The following is a 14,769-nucleotide window of genomic DNA, read 5'->3' as shown; positions in this document are numbered from 1 at the left end:
TATCAAAGACCCTTTAATCATCAATGAGACCGACAGGTCCATGTTACTGTATTTTACGGTAATGTAGGTCAGCTTTTCCTTGCCCACTCTCTTCACAACTCTTTCAACATCAATCGATTCTTTCCAACAGCCGCTGATGAGTTCCAGCATTACGGGTTGGACGCATTGACAGAAGCCCTGCCAGGAGGACCTCAGACGTAGGCCGAAGTCCACAAGCTCTACCGCCGTCTTAATGCCAGGCTTCTCTCCATGCCACGCACAGAGCAGCTGCCCTCAAGACTGAAAGACAGGGAGGGGGCAACTCTCCTCTTCTTATCCACCATCTGTCTGCAGGAGGCTCAGGTGGCATCTGCCAGTGGAAACATGGGCCACCATGACCAAAGAGGAGGCGCTTAAATCACTGTCGCAGCTTCCACCTCTGTGATTGATCAGCTTCATTTAGCAGGAGTAGCCAACACATAGGGAGGGCTTGTCCCAATGTATTTATACCAAAATATGGAACTCAGTTCAAGGCAAACACAGAGACACTAACAGCTGCAGCAGCAATGGGGGTTTACCCCTCAAACACTGAAAAATCATTTACTGTACACTGTGTCCAAAACCCCATTCTTCCCTAAATAGTATGTGAAATGAGTATTATGTCCACTCTTAAAAAGAATGTGTTAAGTAAACACATTGCTTGTGTTGATTTTGTGTGAAATAAATGAAAATTAACACTAAATGTGTTGTCCTACAAATAAAACAGAGATGTTTTAACAGAAAACAAAATGTGTCGTTTTAGCACCATTTTAGATTGTGTGAATTCTTAGAATTCAAAAGACCCGAAACACTTGGATGTTCTACCGCTATTAAGTATCCATCGGATGGATATTATTCTATCCCATGAGTAGCCACCAAAATCAAAAAGTAAGAAATAGAACAATATTGAACCAATACTGTTAGCCAGGCTCATTTTAATGACATCGTAGGTCACTGAACAAATGGGTCACATGACAATGAAATGTCATTCAATTCAATTCAATTTTATTTATACAGCGCTTTACAGGAGAAAGTAAGAAAAACTGAATAACACAAAAAAGGTAAAACACAGCACAGTGCATGGTGTTTATAGAACATGCAAGATTATTCTAGTAAATAATATCTAATAAATGCAGTCTCCCGGTGGTTTATTTTGCATATTTTGCATTAAGTGAATGCTTGGCTGAAAAGATGTGTCTTTAATCTAGATTTAAATTGGGAGAGTGTGTCTGACCCTCGAATAGTATCGGGAAGGCTATTAGTGCTGTAGTAGCCTACTCGAGTCAGGTCTCGAGACGTTTTTTAATGGTCTCGGACTTGTCTTGGACTCGTTGGTATTTGAACTCGGACTTGGTCATTGGTCTGGCAAATGTTCTACTCGGTCTCGTCCGAGTCCAGCGATATATGTTTTATGTTCTCCTTCAAAACAAAACATTGATAGAGCAATATTCTTGTGATCCGAAAACTGTTGCCGACTCTCGACTCTAGAACGAGAGGTGCGCATGCTCATAAGTTCTCTCTTCAAACAGCAGTTCAGTTCAGTGTGTGCTGTTGTTGTAACTAAATAACTCCGGTATATTGGTTCAAGTTCGCGGGACTGTCATGCACGCCAGAAAGTGAATGACTGAATTAATTTGTGGATAATATTACGTGTTTACGGGAGACGCTAAACAGGAACGATTCAGCTGAACTGGTTACACCGGTTCACTAAAAAGAAAGAACCGGTTCGAATGAATGATTCGTCCGCGGCGCGAACCAGCATCAATCATTCATCAGGCACGATGTCAGCGAGCAGCGGCATAATACAGATTGGTTTTACAAACCATAATAAATGTATCGACAGTGCGCTTAAAAGGAAACTTTCCCCGAAACATGTGGGATAACATCCAATTTCGTAAGACACCTGCAAAGGCATCACAAAGAGAGGTAAGTTAATGCCATGTTTCAGAGTTAGCATTGCATTTGAGTATTTTGGAAAGTAGGGCTTAAAGATAAGATTGATCGAATTTTTATTGTCATTGTGATGAACATGTTATTTAAGGATGGGCACCGACGTGCTTATAAACGAGCCGTGGAGCCTCTGCTCTTATAAATAAAAGGTGCCTCAAATATCCTGTTGTGTACTCAAAGAACCTTACACCTTATTTTAAGGGTTTCGAAGCTCTTTTTCTTATAATAGGGTTATTGGTGGAACCATCTATAGTCTTTGCGCTTCCAGGAACTTAGAAGATTCTTGAATAAGCCCATATTCAGTTCTGAAGTTCTGGAGTCACCTTTTCACTACACTGGGACCTCAAAGTGCTTTGCGGGTTATTGAAGGAACTCAAATTCTAAAAAGATGGTTCTTGTAAGATCTGTAAACTTGTAAGTGGTTCCTGGAGAATCTCTCTTGTACAAGACAGTATCTAGAGGAACCCCAAAAAATTCTGCATGAAATAGGGATTTTTAGTGTCTGACCATTTGGATGCTTTATAAGAATAAGAATAGGCCAAAGTTTGGTTTGTGGTCCCTGCTATGTGAACACACATTTTAAAATCATGCACATGATTAGAAAAGGCTAAATGTTATTTTGAAAAATTTCAGCAAGCTTTTAATTCTTTTATATTTCTTACTATTGATATTATATTAATTGGAGACAAAACTATCATTCAATAACTATTCATTCTATAAGTAGATCCTAAGTCACTGAAATCTTTTGAAAATGTAATGTTGTTGTGCCTTCCATTCAAACAAACTGCAGCTGCTCTGTGTGTTTATTGTGCAGTCTCGCCCTCCACAGTACTGTAGTGCTGTTGGCCCAATGTCGCAGCGTCAATGCATGTGCCATGTGGCGCTTTCCTTAGTATGTGGGTTTAACTTTTTCCAGCTCTGCGCAGACTGATCACCTTATGACAAAACGCATACGGCATTAGAATAGGCTCGTTTGAGATGGCCAAATTCTGCGCAGAACCAATCACCGGTGATCAGCGCGAGATGCATGCCGGTAAGAAATGTTTCCGAGTTACGTCCGCCTTGCTCTGATGTCATGCTGACGTGTGTCAAAAAACTCTTGCGACGGCCAGGTGGCTGTATCGGATTCTTCAGTCTGGCGCAGTTGCTCTCCACCGACTGCGCTGATGAAAAGCATTGTCGGTACACGATCCGGGATGCCTGCACGATCCGTTCTGCGCATGCGCATAATGACGTAGTAAACAACTTCACGGTTTCCCTACACTATTGGTGTCAAGCATGCGATGAAACGCTTGACGGCCAGACGGCACAACTGGCGGCATATTTTTGTAGGCTACGTCGTGTTTTTCATTTAACAGTTCACGGCGGGTCTATTTTGATGTTTTAAAATGTAGCTTACGCTATGCATTACGATGTGTTTACGTGGTTGCCAATCCAAAATAATAAAGGAGTTGTTACATGAACATACACGATTTTGGTTACATGTGGAATAAAGTCTGAGTCTTGAGAGTCTGTCACTGCAAACCTTCAGTTTCCTCCATACTCCCCTTTGCGATTCATTGCTGCATGGCATTAGGCCTACTTAACTTGCCGTGTTTCGATCTGAGGTCAGTAGTATTGTCAAAGACGGTTTTTATTAAAAGCTGCTAATATTAGTTCACTTTAAATCGACTCGTTTTGTATTAGTATGGGTCTATATATAGGCTAATATATCTATCTATATAATCTAAATGAGGAATAATCCCTTCAATGGTGGTTACAGAACACAATAAGGAACATAATATGCATTTCTGCCTAGACTATCTGCACTTACATGAAGAAAGAACTACAAACAAGTCTGGGGAAACGTTACAGAGTATTTCAACGCATAGTGTGCACACAGAAGTGACATGAGACCAGAGGTGGACAGTAGTGAAAGTCGCGGTACAAAGGTGCTCAAGCGTGGAACAGATCGTGCAGTGTCGTCGCTAAACAGAATTGTCTACTACGTCATTATGCGCATGCGTGAACGGATCGTGCAGGCATCCCGGATGCGGTACGACAGCATGATGGGAAACAACTTACTGACGACACAGCTTAAATGCTCATTGGCGAGAATGTCAGCTGATTTTTTTTTTTACAGTTTTTCTCGATTGCTAAAACACATTTCTTGAAATTATGCCTCGTATTCTCAAAACAGTAAACACAAATCCATAACATCTCACCCAATTCTCCAAACATCCTATTGTCAGGTCAAAATGAAGCTCTCTTCTCAAAACCATTCAAACTTGCTGAAAAAACAAACTTTTCCTGCAGACATGAAACACAAGCCCTCAAAAAAACCCACACTGCAACATAGTCTTAGACACTGGTGAGATCAATTCAAAACAATATTTCCAAAACTGGTAAGTTATGGTTCTCCCCCTCAAAAACTTTTTCACATGAACACAAGACACAACCTATGTATACATTGGCACATTTTTATTCATTCATGTACTACACAGCACAACTGTAAAAAAAAAATTATTCCACCTCAGCATCCCGTCTTTGTTCTGGGTCAGGCCAGAGAATCTCATCCACATCACAGGCTATATTGGCCCTAGCCAGGCAGCGAGGGTAAAATACTCTTGCATGCCTGATCCAACCTTGGCATGCATCTATCGATATGTCTAGGCAGGCTTCTTCCATGGCCTGGAGGAGGTGAGCACGGATATAAGGTTTTCGGTCATACACTTTCCACCGATGCGAGAAAACTTCCTATCGGGTTTAGAAAGGGAGAGTATGCAGGCAGAAGATGTTAGAAAACTTCCTCTCTCTGCTCTCTCTCCTACTCTCGCCCTTCCTCCTCCTCTCATTCTCCTCTTCTCTCTCCTTCTCTTCCTCTCTTCTCTCTTTATCCTCTTATCTCATTTCCCTCTTCCGGGCCTTTTCATCCCTCCTCTTCCCTCCTCTTCCTCCTCCTCCTCCTCCTCTTCCTCTTCCTCCTCCTCCTCCTCCTCCTCCTCTTCCTCCTCCTCTTCCTCCTCCTCCTCCTCCTTTTCCACATGGTGTAAGCACTGAAAATGTAGGGATTTGTGTGTAGAGTTTTGCAGTAACAGTTCACCAAATCTGACTCATGTGTTGAAGCAGGGGAATAGTGTTTATAGTTCAGCAAAATGGGTGTGCTTTTTGAAAAATGCCGTTATGGTTTTGAAATTTTAGTTCAAAAGCCTGGTTATAGTGTTTTAGCAATCGAGAAAAACTGTAAGTGTTCCATTAATAAGCCCATTAACTGAAGTAGGTTTTGAGATTTATATGTGGAAAAAACACACCAAGGTGACATATATATAGTCCTCATGCACCTTGATGTAAAGGCAATTCAATTGCATAGATTTCATCTGCGATAAAAAGCATTTTTTTATTAAAGTATAACAAAAACATTACAAAACAAGATGGTATACAGTTTACATTAAAAAACAGACGAGAAAAAAACAATTAAAGATAATACAAACAAAACAACAAAGACAAAAAAGAATGAAAAAAAATCAAAATGTTCAATCCATCCATATTAGTAAATTCAAAACAAGAAATATTATTTATATTATCGAATAAGTCTAACAAAATTCCAGCTTTTTATTATTTGCTTTTGACAGCATTTTTAAATATTGTCCCAAATAATTAAATACTACAAACAATTAAAAAAATACATTTGGGAATTAAATTCTTAGCTAACAAAAGTTATTAATATTAAAAAAAAAGTTTGACCTCCTTTTTCACAGTTTCCATATTACATTTTTTATAAACGACATGTTAAATTCACAACATTTTACTCATTTAACCACAATTATTGCACTTTGTCTAGGAATTATAGGGAAAAATAGGGTCTGTGTTTTCTGGAAATGAGTTACAGAGTTTACACAATACACAGTAAAATCGCCAGTGTTAAAAAAGGTCAAATTAACACTCACGGTGTATATATAATCCACACTCTCAAAGTGTGGATTATATAAACACTGTGAGCGTTAATTTGACCCTTTTTAACACTGGCGATTTTGCTGTGTACAATACACAATAGAATTTACACAGAATTTACACAATATAGGAACTCCCCAGGGAGGATAAATATCACATACAATTTTGAAATGTATTTTTTGGGGGGAGATAAACTGTAAACCTGAAATAGGAGGTTCTAAGTTTTAAGCATTCGTTTGTCAAAGAACATATCTAAATTCTTTCGTTCAGCCTTGACATGGTTTGTCTAATATACGATTTAGAACATTTTTCACTTTTAAACTCAGTTGGCCCAAGAAAAATGCGATAGAAAACGTGAACGCGATCTATTCCATTGCTGCCGTTTCCAGTCGACTCGACAGCGCGATTTGGGAAGTGTCCATCTAGCCTGCGCTCTTTTCACTCCTCCCCTTACTGCAGCCGCCTACTCTCGTCTTCTTTACAGGCGAGGCAAGGTGCATCTCAAACAAGCCTAATAGCATTTCTAAAGCATACAGAGCAGTCAGTTCACAAACATTTGTATGGCACGAGGCGGTACGAGTTTTCACCGGTGTCCCCTCGCGCCACAGGCGGGAATTCAAAATAACGGATCGCAACTACCTCTCGACTGTCCCATTGGAGGGGACAGTCGATTTTGACAAGTATATTTTTTGACAAGTAAAGTCAAAATATATAAATAACTGAAATATATTAACTATATACTATTTATATAAATGTGTACTCTGACACTTCTAATTGTATGGTCGTTTTTGGCTGTTTAAACCGTTTATTTATTTTACACAGTGTAGACAGCGCTTTTTTTAGCCGAGATGCTAACGAATACAAGTTAATGATGAAGCTTGTGGGGCTAATGTTAAATGGGTAACGTTAGTGTTGAATGACAAACAATGACTTTTAGCCACTTTTTTCTTTTTTTTTTTACTTTTTGTTGTTTGTGTTGAATGGTTTCCCCACCCATGTTACATAAATTGTCTGTAATTAAATATTTTTATCATATTCAGTTGTTTTTATCCTTTTCCTCTGAATTTTCAGTATTATCCAGTTGAGCAGCAAAAAAAAAGTAAGTATTATATTTATTGTGATATTTTTATTATTATGTTATTTGTTATATTTGCAGATGTAAAAACATTCACTGACAATGAAAAAATCGGAATAAAGTGGATTATTACAGTTGTTGCTATAAATACCCTATTGTACTCCTTAACCATAGACCAAAGCAGTGACTAACAAACATTGTAATTTTTTGTTTATTGTTACATTTGTAAACCAATTTGTGATGTGCTAAATGATTAAATGTAATGTTTTGAGACGTTATCTTAATCCCTCTTTTTTGTATCTATGTCTTATTCCCAGGGACACCCAGGCCAACACACCCAGCTCCAGCCCACCCTGGTGCTCATCCTTGCACTGCCTGGGACACCTAAGGCCAACAGCCGCAGCTCCTGTTCTCTTTTTGCCATAAATACATATCTACTTTAGCAATACAAAATTGTGAAATGCACTATAGAAATTATTTTGACTTTGGATCCTCACACCACCTGGTAATAGCAGGAAACCCATTTGGAGAGAACAGCATTGTTTTTTCCTTGCTCGCAAGGATTTGCTTTTTGGCAAATTACAACTTTACCATTGGTGTAGGCCTTGCTATTAGAGACTACTTTTTTGCTGGATTTTTTTACAGTTGTACATTTGTACAAAGTTGTCACGGTCCTGCCTTCTTGGTTATGTATTTCTAGTCATGTGGCAGGATCGGGACGGAGCCCTTAGGTTTCATGTGAGAAAGCCATGAGTTGTTTACATTTTGACATCTCACGTGCTTTCTCGTGTCTTGTCATTGGCCCCGCCCCTCTCGTTTCATGTATTGCTTCCCTGCCATGTCTAATGTTTCTCACCTGCCCTGTGTCGTTATCCCTCGTTTGTTCTTGCCCTATATAATACCCTCATGTTTCATTGTCCTGTGCTCGGTAATTGTATTCAGTCCGTCTTGTTACTCGTCCACTGTATTTCAGTATTGCCTGTTCCTGTTCCTGTTTCGTCGTCTCAGTAAGTGTTTAGTTTAGTTTAGTTTGTCAAGTGTTTATTCAGTCTATTGTTTAGTTAGTCTTCGTTCTGTACTTGTTTATTGTTTTGCTTGTTCATGAGTTTTACCCCATCGCGGGTCTTTGTTTTGGGTTTTTGGTTGTCATTAAAAGTCTGTTTGTTATCCCCGTACTCCCGCTGCCTGCGCTTGGGTTCTTTCTTGCCACATCCGTGACAGAATGAACGAGCCCAAACAGAACCCAGCGGGCAGCAAGATGGATGGCACGGCGTCATCCTCACGGTCCGCCATAGCCCGCTTGCTGCTAGGGTTCCGCCAGGGAAACTACGGGAACCGGGAGTTCACCGGAGCAATCTCGGCGGTGGCAGAGGCGACTGAGTTCAACAAGGCAGAGTTGAAGACGATCTTCAACTGCTGCCTCACTCAGCGCCTCACCCCGTCTGAGAAGAGGCTGCTTGGTCCCCTAGGGTTCGCGGAAATGGTCAGGTTCATGGCCAACCGGGACGATCCCGGGGGTGGGGTTCCACGTGGGACTTCCACCTCGCGGTCGATCACGCCGGAGGGCCTCGACCTGGCTGCCGCTACCCGGGGGGACTCAGTACCCTCCGGCTTGAGCTCCACGGTCCCCGTTCACTCTGGCGGCGCCAGCAGTGGGCGGGAGAGGGGGGTTCCAGGTATGACGTCGGCGGACTCCTCCGCTGCGGAACTCCCTCCGGTCCCCACGGATTTGCCAAGATCGGCTATGGATCCGGTGGTGCGGAGAAGGAGGGAGAGGCGCAGCGGAGGAGCGTCCACGCCGGTGCAGCCGGCGTTTGTCATTTGTCAAGTGTTTATTCAGTCTATTGTTTAGTTAGTCTTCATTCTGTACTTGTTTATTGTTTTGCTTGTTCATGAGTTTTACCCCATTGCGGGTCTTTGTTTGGGGTTTTTGGTTGTCATTAAAAGTCTGTTTGTTATCCCCGTACTCCCGCTGCCTGTGCTTGGGTTCTTTCTTGCCACACCCGTGACACAAAGTACCTGAAACATTTCTGTATTTATATTTAAAGTTAAGGCAAATTATTTGGCTAGTTTTGTTAAGATGTTGTTTTCATTTATAACAATATCACCAACACAATATTAATTATATATTTGATTTCATGAATTTAGAATTGTAATGTACAATATTGACTATTTTGTGAATATTTATTCAATGTAAATTGTTGTTGTTTATCAATAAACTGTTTGCTTTGTATTTGCTTTTAGTATTTCTGCATATTAAAATATTGTGAAAAGCAAATATAAACTGTGAAATGGTGCCTTGAAGCACCCAAGATGGTTCCAGACCATTTTAATAAAAGGGATCCCCAAGAAGCCTCGAGGGTTCCTCAGAGAACTGCCCTTCATGAAGCGATGCCTTGAGTTCCCCTGAGGGTTCCGCCGGCGTGGCAATGTGAAGAACCCCAAATGGTTACTCAAAGAACCTTTAATTTTTACAGTGCACATTCTATATTATGGACTATAATGCTATGTTGTTTCACTGTTTGGCAACAGCAAACAGCCCATAGTTAGGGAAATGAACAATATTACTGTGCAGACGTTTATTTTAGTAAGCATTCATAATTTAACTCCTTGTTGAACTTAGAACAAACTACACTCTTGGAAATAAGCTTGCTACAAAAGTTTCTTAACAGCGATGCCGTAGAAGAATAATGTTTGTTCATCAAAGAACCATCAAAGGTTCTTAAAAGAACCTACCTTATAAATACATTTTCCCTACACTTTCTTTGGATGTTCTTTATGGAACCATACAGACAAAAATGGTGCATTGTGCAGAACCTTTATTTAAGAGTGTATTAATGGCACTGTAACAAACTAATGGTTTACTGCTTTATTATATTTTATGAAATTAGAATTGAGCTGAAATCTTAATATTTTTGCAACCACTTGGAAATATTTGCTTGTTAAATTTATAAAAAAAACAGATCTCTTTGGTAGATTATTTTATGCTTTTCGAGCATCCTGGTCTCTCTTTAATTTTCCTTTTACTAGAAGAACATACATAATACAGTATTAAAACACATATATCACCATACTGACCACTTATTTCTACATTTATTACTCCTGGTTATTTTTGGGGGGCTCTGTGAGTCATCAATGTGTAGAGATCACATCACAAGTTGGAACTGGAGCTCCCTAAAGTGAGAGGTCATGGCCACAAGCCTCCATCCACATTCAAGATCTGTGTGTACAGGAAAACCGCTTTGACTTCTGTCCTCTCTTTTAACAAGCTCACGGTTAGTCTTTGGGCGTTACCCAATGACATGCCTTTAGGTTTTCCGTAACCAAATGGGAGCGAAACCACATCCGCAGATTTTCATTTCACTTTTTGTCTGTTTTAGGCTGGTAAAGACAAATTCTCAGTCTGTGCAGTTTCAATATAGCTTATAGGGTTAATCTGTGTCAAGTTGTGACATGATTTACTGTATATAAAAGTTAATTTGTAACAGATGAAAATCATTTTGCCATAGACAACTTCAATCAAACAAAAAGTCTTGAACAGAGTACGGAATAAAATAGAAAAGAAATGGTTACCAATATCTAGCCTGGCATTGTGAAGTTTTATGCTACTGACAAGTTTACTGACCATTTTGTCGGTAAAACCTTGTCAAAAATTAAAAGGGAAAATGCAGCACAGCAAACTGTAAATGAAAAATGCTTAAGCAAGTGCCTGATTAAACAGGTGGCCCACACAATTTAATGCATCATAGTAGCTTTGATAATTATGAGTGACTTAAGTTGACAGTTATTTTTCTAGCTGTCAGTAGAAAGTGTGTCAGTGTTTTGAAATAGTTTTAGTCATCTCTCAGAAAGTGACATGCCCATCAGGATTTGAGTTTTAGATGGTCCTCAAGTTGAATGAACGCAAACAAAGCGACGAGGAATTAGTTGATGCTAGGCAGTTCTCCAGCTAAGGTTTATGTTCTCTTTAATGCTGTCTTTAACAGATACGATTACACAAGTGTTTGTCTAACTCCACGTTTGGCTGACGGCAGCTATTTATCTTGACAAGCACATAATGTGTGTACGACTCGCTCTTGTGACAACTAAGCAGGAAGGTAGAACTGCTGAACTGTTGAACTACCAACTGTTGACAATGTACCCACCCGCCACAGACACCAAAAATATCGATAATCCTTTCAAAATTACATTAGCAACAGCCTTCATCTCTTTTCCTGTCTCTTTGAGTAGGTGGCATGAATTTGAGCCAAAAAGCTGAAGACAGCATGGTACTGAGAACACACTGATGAAGAAACAGCATTCTGTATGTAAATTAAATATCCTTCTACATCAAATACAGATATGATTACACCTGAATTTATTTTTTTAGAGTGGGAGGTTTGACTGTAGGGTCAGTAAATTTCAATATTTCGTATGATAAAAACGGGGTTACTTTGACTCAAAGTTTATTTTATTTTACATGTTGAGGAGAAAGCAAAATAACACACCTATGATACTGTACTAAATTTATAGAATGGCTCAGATAATCGTCTTGGTTACAGATGTAACCTCAGTTCCCTGATGGAGGGAACAACACGTTGTGTCGAACCGACAGATTGGGGTTCGTCTTCAGAACCTATCATCTTCTGAGTATTTTGAAAAGGCCAATGAAAATTGGCGAATGAAACTTGCATGCCGGACTCCTCCCCGGATGTCCGGGTATAAGAGGGAAGCCGGCGTGCTCATTCATTCACCGTTTGGTCTGAGGAGCCTGAGAGCATCCCCCCGACCGCTGCGGCTGGCGGCCAGTGTTGTGGCATAAAGGACACAACGTCTCGTTCCCTCCATCAGGGAACTGAGGTTACATCCGTAACCAAGACGTTCCCTTTCTGTCGGTCTCTCGACGTTGTGTCGAACTGACAGATTGGGGTTCCTATGGAAGACGCCACAGCGCTGAGCCACGTCACAATCTCTAGCGGAGCGACGTTGACTGGCCTGGGCGAGTCAGACGTAGGCGCTAACGCGAAATCGTGACCGTCCAGTGGAGAGGTAGGGGGTCCCAGAGCTTTTGAGAAAAGATGGGAAGCCCCTGCCACCGGCCTTACTTCTCTAACCAGCGAGAAGCCGCCCGGCTCCGTAAGGGCCACTGGGTAAGCATTAAAACGCTGCAGAGACCACTACCTACCATAGGGAGGAATTAGTGGAGACACCACATGGTCTCACCATGAGGGGAGAACTCATGGGAGAATGTGCGGACTTGCAGGAGTTAATCGCAAGGTGGTAGTCCACCTAGGGAGGTCATGGGTTGCCGAGGTGGGAACCATTCATGAGGATTCATCAGACGGAACAGCCCACGGAGGGGGGGTTACCACGTCTGGAGCACTAGGTCCGGTTAGAGCTATGTGGGAGACTGTTCCCCGGCCTAAGGGGGCAGGGCTGCTCTGCCCAGCCTGCCCTGAGGAAGGTGCTAGTGATGGATAAAATGCCTGTTCTTTACCCAGTGGGGGAAAGAGGGGAGGCGTAATAGCCGCTGATCCCCCTAGAGGAAGGGGGAAGGGCTTTCACAGGTGTACGCCCTACCGGCTGCCGGTCCTACACATTGCCCTGCAGGATGCGGGCTGACACTGGTTCTGCGCGTAGGTATTAGAACCTCATGGAGTTGTTGGGCATAGCCCAACCCGCAGTTCTGCAGATGTCTGCTAGAGAGGCGCCCTGAGCCAGTGCCCATGAGGAGTGTGCCTCACTCCCAATGGGCAGGGGCGAATTGAGATCGGTATGCCATAATGACGGCATCCACGATCCAGTGCACCAGCCTCTATTTGGAGACAGCCCTCCCTTCTGCTGACCTCCTGCAGGTTCACCACCTGGTCTCTCGGGAGAGTGGTGGGAACTTTGGGTACGTAGCCGGGGCAGGGTCTCAAGATAACGTGAGAATCCCCGGCCCGAGTTCTAGGCAATCTGTGGACACACAGGGTGCTTGCAGGTCCCCTACCCTCTTGGAGGTGAGCGCCATCAGGAGAGCCGTCTTTATCGAGAGTGAGAAAGAGCGGCAGCTCCGAGAGGCTCGAAGGGGGCGGGGCCTCTTGAGGCCCGCCACCTAGGTCGCAAGAGGGTACGGAGCGCGGATAAGGTGGTCGCCTTCTCGCGCCCCTTAGGAACCTAATGACCAGGTCATGCCATCCCAGAGGCTACCCAGCAACTGAGTCATGATGAGCGGCCATAGCGGCTACATACACTCCCAGTGTGGAGGGGGAGAGGTTACTCCCCAGTCTCTCTTGAGGAAGGGACAGCTCGTTCCCGATCGAGCAACTCCGCGGGTCTTCTCGCCGAGAAGAGCACCAGGACGAGAAGGGGCGCCACCTATGGGCATATAGCCGCCCAGTGGCCGAGGCCCTAGCCTGAGTGATGTCCCAACCAGACCGGGGGTGGGTCACTCAGGATCTCCTCGTCCCGTCCAGACATGGAGTCCAGGTTCTGCCTGGGATGCCATAACGTTCCCCTTCTCCTGGGGAAGCAGGATCTTCACCAGGGGGAGCGGCCAGGGGGGGAGTTGTTGTCAGAGCCTTAGCTCCGAGAACCAAGTCCTGGTTAGGCCAATGTGGCGTAACTAGTACCACTTGATGCTCCTCTTCCCTGGCCTTGCACAGGACCTGTGCAATGAGGCTCACTGGGGGGAAGCGTACTTCCGCTTGTCCCGCGGCCAGCTGTGCGCAAGGGCATCCGTGCCGAGGGGTGCCTCGGTCAGGAAGTACCAAGCGGACAATGGGTGGAGTCCGGGGAGGCAAACAGGACCACCTGTGCCTGGCCGAACTGCTCCCACATGAGCCGGACTGCGCGGGGATGGAGTCGCCACTCTCCGCGAGGCGTCAACTAATGAGAGAGCACAACGGCTGTCTGGTTCAGGACGCCTGGGATGTGTGTGGCTTGCAGGGAGCTGATCACCTGCTGACTCCAAAGAAAGAGGCGTCGGGTGAGTCGTGTTAGCTGCCGTGAGCGCGATAGATATATGCTACGGCAGTTGTGCTGTCCTGACCGGACCAGCATGTGCTTGTCCATGCACAAGAGGTAGTAGCCTCCGCAGTGCAAGTAGCACAGCCAACAACTCTAGGCAGTTGATATGCCAACGCAGGCGGGGGCCCGCCCACCGCCTGACACTGCATGCCCATTGCACACGGCACCCCAACCCTGCAGGGAGGCAACCGTCGCACCACAACGTGCCTGTCCCTGCCCTAGGGGGACCCTTGTCTGCAAGAAGGTCATGGGAGACCAAGGGGTTGGGGTGCGTCGGCAGAAAAGCGTGATGACCCTACACCTGCTGCCGGTGTGCCATGCTCTCCAAGGAACCTGACTCTGTAGCCAGTGTTGGAGCGGTCGTATGTGCATCGACCCGAGGGGGACCACCCCTGTCGAGGATGCCATGTATCTCAGGAACCTCTGAAATTGTTTCAGGGGGACCGCTGACTGCCTGAGAGCTTCAGGCAGTTCAACACTGATCGGGCGCTCTCTGTAGTCAGTCGCACTGCCTCCGGGAGGGCCGCATGGGCGCGGGCTTCCTCGTCGCAGGTCTCACGCCCCCCGACGGGCGGGGGGTGAGCAGGGCCGCTCATGAGGACAGAGTCGAGTTCCATACCGAGAAAGAGGATGCTCTGCACCGGGGAGAGCTTGCTCTTCTCAGTTGACCTGTAGCCCCAACCGATCTAGGTGCCTGTCCCTCGAATGCGAATCGTGGGAATGGCCAATGTCGAGGGAGGATCGAGACATGAAAGTACGCGTCCTTCAGGTCGATTGCCATGAACCAGTCCTGACACCCGACGGAC

General features: G+C 44.1%; 1 protein-coding gene across 1 annotated transcript; it reads left to right on the top strand.

The window, feature by feature from the left end:
- The first annotated feature begins 1,565 nt into the window (after nucleotides 1-1,565).
- Nucleotides 1,566-9,123, top strand: LOC130551029 (uncharacterized). The gene is made up of 3 exons (XM_057328565.1): nucleotides 1,566-1,944; nucleotides 6,970-6,997; nucleotides 7,291-9,123. The coding sequence occupies exon 3, from the start codon at nucleotides 8,196-8,198 to the stop codon at nucleotides 8,823-8,825; it is 630 nt and encodes a 209-aa protein (XP_057184548.1). The 5' UTR covers nucleotides 1,566-1,944; nucleotides 6,970-6,997; nucleotides 7,291-8,195; the 3' UTR covers nucleotides 8,826-9,123.
- The last annotated feature ends 5,646 nt before the right edge of the window (nucleotides 9,124-14,769 follow it).

This window comes from Triplophysa rosa, unplaced genomic scaffold (genome assembly GCF_024868665.1).
Source record: "Triplophysa rosa unplaced genomic scaffold, Trosa_1v2 scaffold54_ERROPOS3237409+, whole genome shotgun sequence".
In the NCBI taxonomy this organism is placed as follows: domain Eukaryota; kingdom Metazoa; phylum Chordata; class Actinopteri; order Cypriniformes; family Nemacheilidae; genus Triplophysa; species Triplophysa rosa.
The sequence above is the reverse complement of the archived record's forward strand: the minus strand, read 5'-3'. Positions and strand labels throughout refer to the sequence as shown.